The sequence below is a fragment of the Schistocerca serialis genome, chromosome 2 (assembly GCF_023864345.2).
Source record: "Schistocerca serialis cubense isolate TAMUIC-IGC-003099 chromosome 2, iqSchSeri2.2, whole genome shotgun sequence".
NCBI lineage: Eukaryota > Metazoa > Arthropoda > Insecta > Orthoptera > Acrididae > Schistocerca > Schistocerca serialis.
Genome location: NC_064639.1, coordinates 454449687 through 454457419, shown reverse-complemented (window position 1 = coordinate 454457419; position 7733 = coordinate 454449687). Strand labels below are relative to the sequence as shown.

Genomic DNA, 7733 nt, shown 5'->3' with positions numbered 1-7733 from the left:
TCAGCCACATTAAAGTATTTTCATCTACTGACCATTCTGGTGGTTCTGTGAGCATCATCCATGATAATACAGAAAACTCAGCTATTCCCTGTAACCATGAGGATAAATAGTCTACTGAAGCATCATAAAACGTTGATACTGCTATGTCAAATTTCTTAACAGACTGGTCATCACAATCATTCCGCAGTTTTTTTACACTTAGTGGTACAAAATGTTCATGTTTCCTTGAATTTAGACTTGTCAAAGCTTTATTTAAGACTGTTTATACTTAACATATGGAATTATTCTGTTTCTCAATGCTCAGAACGGATTGTTGGAAAACATTTGTGAATGTACAAAAAGTAAATAACATTCATTTATAGGATCAATGAAAAAACTCTAAGATTGCATGGCACTTTGAGTTAGACTGTGACAAAAAGTAAGATTTCAAAGGTTCATACATTTTCAAGATCCTTTCTATGGCTGGCAACAATGAATGCCACCTTGTTTTGGAAAAGGAAAGTAAATTTTTGTAAGTGACACCAACAAATTCACAAAATTCAGTGAGTTCTGCAACACGAATAGAAAAAATATGAAAATGGTTGTACAACATCGTGACAATGCAGTCAGTGCCAACAGGTAAAACATCACAAGCACTTTGAAGTGTCCAGAATGAGATTTTCACTCTGCAGCGGAGTGTGCGCTGATATGAAACTTCCTGGCAGATTAAAACTGTGTGCCGGACCGAAGCAGATTGGAAGGTAGGAGACGAGATACTGGCAGAAGTAGAGCTGTGAGGAGGGGGCGTGAGTCGTGCTTGGGTAGCTCAGTTGGTAGAGCACTTGCCCGTGAAAGGCAAAGGTCCCGAGTTCGAGTCTCGGTCCGGCACACAGTTTTAATCTGCCAGGAAGTTTCACTTTGAAGTGTGTTATGAACAACATGTGCTGGACAACCTATGCCAACAATGTTAGAGTTTTTAATTTTTCTTTCAGATGAGTGAAAACTATTACCCGTTTTCTTCATTAACCCCCCCCCCCCCCCAAAAAAAAATTACAGTTAGTATTGTTTGCGCCAAATGCAACACACTTTGAGATGATAGTGAATGACTGTATAACATGAGAAAGATAATTGGAATTTATTTCGGACTTCTCGTTCTGCAATTCATCAAGATCAAGTAATTTCGTCTGCAGTCCACCGTCACTTACAGAAAAATACTGACCTATCACAGGGAAAAAATTCTGATGCTCATGGTTGCTAGCATCAGTAGATATTGAAAAGTATTTTGCGCTGTTTACAGCAGCTATTACCTATTTCTGGGAATGCGGAGCTATAACATTGTTGATAATCACTTCACACTTTGTTATTCCACATGAAACATTTTCTGCTATCTTAGAACCAGGAAAATTTTTTTTGTTTAGTTGAACACTGCAGTCATTAGAACGATAGCTTTGGTGGTGTTTAACAACATGGAATGACAGGGTTCTTTCTGCTGCAGCTACGTTTTTCTGTTCCTGTGTATTTGAAGTTACAAAATATCTCGTCATTTTTTGCGCGGAACCTGCTGATCGAAGATTCTTCCTGTGTTTCTCTGATTCCATATGATGCTTGAGATCTGCAGCACCACCATGAGACACGGATACAGCACTGTTACATACGTTAGATTTTGCTGAACAGTCATCGTCTGTAGCAGCGAAGCAAGGAAATTTCCTCTGAAGCTCTTCCCAAAACTTTGATTTCCGTTTCGGCATTGCCACGACGTGCTAGCACTTCACGAAACTGATACTGAGTGCTGACAACAATGGCAAGCAAAAGCAAAGAAAATAAGAGCACGCAATTACAGTGTTTAAGCTGTACATTATAAGGGGGTACCAACGTACGGAATGTCAGTTTCAATTGATAGTTTATAAAATCGTCACTCAGAAAATATTTTAACCACTTTGTAAATGCCTGAAAATAATCCTTGAAAATCGGGACAAATTGCTTGTTTTTTAAGTCGAGACAAATTTTTGAGCCTCAAAAAACGGGCCAATCCCGATTAATCGGGACGTATGGTCACCCTAATCTTGTGTGACAGTGTTGTCGCTTGTTTTATCGAGCAGCTTATTTGGTCACACGAAGCTAGGTGGACCTTGTCCCGGACGTTCTGATGACATAAAAAAATAATAAGTTCGCCAGCACTAAAGATAGACTTTTGCATCAGAGTTCAAGCTCGCTATCCTCTAACCTTCGGAGGATCTCACAGAACTATACGGATATAGTCACGTCAGACACATCATATAAATCTACGAAATGTTCCTCGAACGTTCCACCGACCTACCAGTTTTGCCATTCAGTAATCATTGATAACAGAGGGCAAAACTCTCCGTTTGTGTCGGAGTCTATTGCCTCATTTGGAAAGATAGAAGCCTATACTTAGGTATCACGAATTGGAGACGTAGTAAGTGAATTTATCGGTTCGAGACTTGTGAAAAATGCTTACTGAAAAGAAATTCTCGAAACATGCTCTCGAATTTCGCGTCCTTAATTCAGCGTGCTATTTGCTTCACGATTGTGCAAGATCACAGACATCGGTTTCTGGTTAGATTTAGTTTTAGGACGTGATCTTAACTCGACAGCTCATCTAGAGCTACTGCGGAATAATGGCCCCCCATTAACTGTTGTTTTGTAGTAGAACGGGCTGTGAAAGGGCAGTGGAAGACGAAACACGGAGTGTGTGAAATGGGCAAGTGGCAAGTGAGTGCCTCTACGTTTAATGCGTACCTCAGCTTTAGACTTTTTACCACACATAGCAAGAAGTGTGCGCTTATGGTGTGAAAAAGGAAGCTTACGGTTCGACGTCCCGTCGACATCGAAATCATTAGAGGCAGGTACGGCGTGAAGGACATGATTTCAGTCTGTGAGGCAATAATGATTACTTTGAGAGAGGGGAGCAACTCGTGGCCTAACACAGTCACCCAACAACTACTGGCAATGAATTATGAACAGGTATAGAAGCATCCTGGCAAGGTATCTAAAACGACCCTCTAATGCCCTTTGATACGATGCCAATACGTATTGTAGAGGCCCTCTCGTCAGCTTCGCATCTAATATTAATTTTGTGTTAGTGGCTGGATTGAGGCTTTAGTTTGCTCTTCTCACCAGTCTTGAAACATCTGTATCAACCTTTTGTACAGTTTCTTCTTAGTGGTGCAACCTTGACAAACCGGAATACACAACTTACTGTATACAGCAATCATATTATCATCTGTTGACGCTACAGGTAATGCGGTGATTTCTTCTGTCAGAAATGTGTCCTGACGCAATGTACACGTTAGCTGGCAAAGGAAGTGTGATGGTCTTCGGGAATAATTAGAAGTAGACAAAAAATGTTACAACTTTTTATTAATATTCAAATATGCCAACTTATCTGGTTTTTGAATGGCTCTAGTGTGAAGCATATCGTGCAACACAACATATACACCACGTTACAGTACTTTACAGGAATAGAAAAATCACTAGACCAATGTTACATATAAATAGGTCCCTTTATACAATATAGTTTTGTAGCTATTTACATAAAAATAAGGTAAGTAGTGAACTAATTCACTACATCACATACATAGTGACATTTCCGTGTCTACATAAAAATTGTGACGTCCACAATTATCAGTTTAATAAGCACCTGAATTCAGCTTTGTAAATACTGCACTGGTAGACTGTAGCACTTTCCATTGTACATCCAGGAATAATAGTGGAAGAGCAGTTCATATATTACACTATACATAACAGTGTAATGTAACACCTTTTGTTAATAGCCGCAAACATTTTTAGCTTGTTTCAAAATGGTTGGTTGGCGGTAACAGAATGAAAGAGGTCATTCTTTGGCATATGACCGACGTTTTTGCCTCTGCGTCCAAAGAGAGAACAAAGGAACGGTAGGGGAGGAGACGAGAAAAGTTAACTAGAAGACTAAAGAAAAATTAAATGAAAATATAGAAGGCATTGTGTAGGTGAGAGTATGTGAGACGCGAAGACATGAAACTTAACTGGAAAGATCTGTTCAGTCACGTGGCAGAAACTACTTTAAAGGCAACTTATCCGTAGAGTGTGCTCTCCTTGGAACAAAATCACCATCACAGTAGAAACTTTTAATATACCTTAAATTTCGTGCGGCTGATGCAAAGGGAATAACAAAACATGCTCAGGTTTCTTGGCACATCGTTCGTAGCTGAGCTCACGAGCTCTCCGTATGCAGCGTAGCGGACAGCACTCTAAAGTTACTGTCAACGTGACAGTCTATTTGCACATGTACTGAGGTCGCTCTGTAGGAGAACCCCAGCGAAGCCAGTCTTTATATTGGTGTAACGTTGGTTGTGAGGAGAACCAAGCAGTCGTTCTTCCATTTATTAATATTTTACGGTTAGCATCTGTCTGTTGTGATGTCATTGTAATGGACGTTTTCAGTGGTGTCATTTATACGTTGACATCAAGGAAATAAGATGGTCTGGGGTCAGCTGCCATGGCTCATCGTCCTCTGTAGGTAGTGTCATATCAAATGTCTCGGGGCTATCCGTTTGGTTAACAGCATCGTGGTGTCTAAAATGATGGCCGCGACTGTAATATCTTACCGTTGTTAGGCAAGGATAATCATTATCTGCAATGAAGCTATCTATATAGCTGCAGTTGATACTCAGCCGCGTTCTCTTAATGTCCGGAGCGTCGTTCAGGTCGATTTTTGACAGACTACCAGAAGGATTTCATAATTATAACTACTGTACAGACAGACTGACCTTAGGATATGTGTTAGCAATGACGGCTTCGACTTCAAAATAATACAAACGGTGGTATCTGTAGGTTGAAATAAATATTTCGTCACTGTACCTGTAAAAGCCTAACATGGGTGACTTACGTATATTAGTAGACATGAATCTGGCCGTCCAGTGACAATGTAATCGGTGTTGTGTGTAAAACTGTTTACGTCGTGTGGATGTAGGAGTGTGATGAATAAATGTGATGTAAGACGATCTGGCAAATGTTTTCGTTATGACTGGACGCTGTCTCTTAGTAGTGTGGAGGCTAAATATTGACATGTACTCCGTTTACGGATTTTCTGCTGAATGTCCTCAGACAATAGTACTTTATTGATCTGTAGGGGAGACGTGTAACTTGTTATGGATATGTAATCTAGCTACTGCCTTTTTTTTGGGAGGTTGGATTTGGGGGGGGGGGGGGGGGTGGAGGAGATACGACTCCATATGTTGTTAGAATGTGATCATTATGACTGTAGACTGTATGATATGTTTAGGGTCTAAGAAATTTTGTGCATGCCAATGGTCAGTGGCCTGCAGACTATCTCCGGATATGGTCGGTATTTGAGTCTGACGGTAACAAATAGTAGGACAGATGCTAACAGACAACTGGAGTGCGGTGGCAGATATGTTGGTCCAAATTCTCTATGGGTTACGTCAGCTTGTTAGGGCGTATCTGTCCTCCAAGAAGAACACTATACAAGCGTCTGTGAGGTCGTCTTTACGATCGAGGACGGACGAATTTAGGGTCTTTCAGCATAACTGAGATGTCTCAGTTTCAGACATCTGTTCACTCTATGAGAGCTTTGTTTTGAAGATTGCAGTCAGTGTTGACTTTAAATGTGCTTTTAGTGTGTTATGAAGTTTGTTGCGAGTAGTAGTTTTAAGCCGCGAACACTACAGAACGGACGCTTCGTTCATGCACGGAGCAAAACACGTTTCCAGATATCAAGAACACACTACTGAAGCTCCATACGCGTGGCACGGCTGTAGTTTCGGAACCAGAAAAGCTAGAATTAATATCCACGCCGCGTCCTGTGCGGCTCTCTTTCGTGACTGACTGACTACCGCAGCTGCAAGACAGAGCGCGCTGGGTTTGATCATGCTCTCCCACCAAGAGTTCCGTTGACTGTCAGTTTCTCTCTTAGGCAGTTCCGGTGGAAATGTCGTGCTGGTCGCGTTAACACTTTGCGAAGCACGAGAGGAAGTAGAAGAGGTTCGCAGGAGCGAGGAATGCGTTGACGGCGGAAAGCGAAGGAGCGCGACCACCAATGGTGAGACCTGAGCATGTTTTGGCGAGCCGCAGTCGTCCCGAGCGCAGAGACGGGTGGAGTGGGGAGGGGAGGGCAGCGGCCGCTACGTGTCGTGCCGGGGCGAGCCGGCGGTGGAGCCCAGCTCGCTGACGGCGTCTGCGTCGTTCTCGGCCGCCTCCTCCTCGTCGATGATGGAGATGTCGCGCAGCGAGGGCCGCGCGCTGCGCCTCCAGCCCTCTGGCGGCGGCGTGGCGAGGCGGCGCAGCAGGCGCGGCCCGGACAGCATGATGAGCACGGCGCCCAGCGGCGCCGTCAGCAGGATGGACAGCACGCACGTCGTCTGCGTCAGCTGCCCCCACGTCAGCTCCTCCTCCGTGCCGCCGGTCTCCTTCACCTTCTCCAGAGGCTGCGAGCACAGCGCCGCCTGCCCGACACCACACCACGCGTCTCATTTCGGAAACAACCGACACTTACGAACAGTTGTTGATAATTCTTCCGGGTTATATGGCCTTGGTCCATGGAATTATTCTATTCCTAAGTGATTTTTATCTATGACGGACTATTATCGATATTTCAGTTAAAGTGAGAGGAGAAAGTACAAACTGGATCAGACTAGGAAAAGGAGTAAGACAAGGATACTGTTTATCACTTACTCTTTTCAACTTCTACTTGGAAAATATGATTGACCAATGCTCATTAGATGAGAAAGGAGTAGAAATTGGAGGAAGAAGAGTAGAGTGTTTGAGATTTGCTAATGACATGGTCCTTCCAGCCACAGGGGAAAAAGAATTACAGAATTTGGTGGACACCATTGCAACTAACGGAAAAAATATGGAATGAAAATTAACACAAATAAAACAAAAGTATTGGCACTAGGAGGAAATAACGAAATAAAACTTATGCTGAATGGAGAAATACTAGAAGAGGTGCAAAATTTTAAGTATCTTGGAAGCAGGATAGACACCGACTGGAAGCGCACCACAGAAATTAAAACAAGGATAGCAATGGCAAAAGAGGCGTTTTATAAGAAGGAGAATTTTCTGCAGCAGTCCGGACAGAGAACTCAAAGACTCATATAATGTCTTGTATGGAGTGTTCTTCTATATGGTGCTGAAACATGGACTATGAGGAAAAACGACAGAGAAAGGCTGGAGGCTTTTGAGATCTGGACATGGCGGAAGATGGCAAGAAAAAGTTAGATGGAAAGAATAAGTTGGATGGACAGAGTAAAAAATGAAGAGGTACTGAGAAGAGTGGGAGAGAAAAGAGTTACTAGATGTAATAAAGAGAAGAAAAAGAAATTGGATTGGGCATATATTAAGAAAGAATGACGGACTCATAAAAACAGTTTTAGAAGGTTATGTAGAAGGGAAAAGGAAGCGAGGAAGGAAGAGATTCCAGATACTGGATGACATGATGGACAGTATAACATACAGCAGCCTTAAGAAGGAAGCAATGGATCGCAGAAAATGGAGAGGCAAAGGACCTGCTAATATAGCAGATAACTGATGATGATGATCATCGATAGTTACATTTTATCTTTGACTAGTTTTCTCTCTGCTACTATGTGCAAGCTAGACCACGCCCGCTTTCCTCGGTATTTAGGCCGTTCTCCGACGCCCGATCCAAGTTATACACAGATTCAAGACCCTTTAATCCCATCAGTTCGTTACCACTATCATCAGACAAAAGGCAGGGATCAAATTAGATCCGA

The 7733-nt window shown here is 42.5% G+C and overlaps 1 protein-coding gene and 1 non-coding gene across 3 annotated transcripts in view; one reads left to right on the top strand and one right to left on the bottom strand.

Moving 5' to 3' along the window:
- The first annotated feature begins 793 nt into the window (after positions 1-793).
- Positions 794-868, top strand: Trnas-uga (transfer RNA serine (anticodon UGA)). Its single transcript has one exon. It is a non-coding gene; the product is annotated as a tRNA-Ser (tRNA).
- A 2474-nt stretch (positions 869-3342) lies between these two features.
- Positions 3343-7733, bottom strand: part of LOC126457340 (sodium/hydrogen exchanger 9B2-like) — a 372728-nt gene continuing 368337 nt past the window's right edge. For both annotated transcript variants that reach the window (XM_050093554.1, XM_050093556.1), the window contains one exon: positions 3343-6443. In XM_050093554.1, coding sequence (XP_049949511.1) covers positions 6123-6443 — 321 coding nt within the window. In that variant the 3' untranslated portion in view covers positions 3343-6122. The remainder of the gene's footprint in view (positions 6444-7733) is intronic.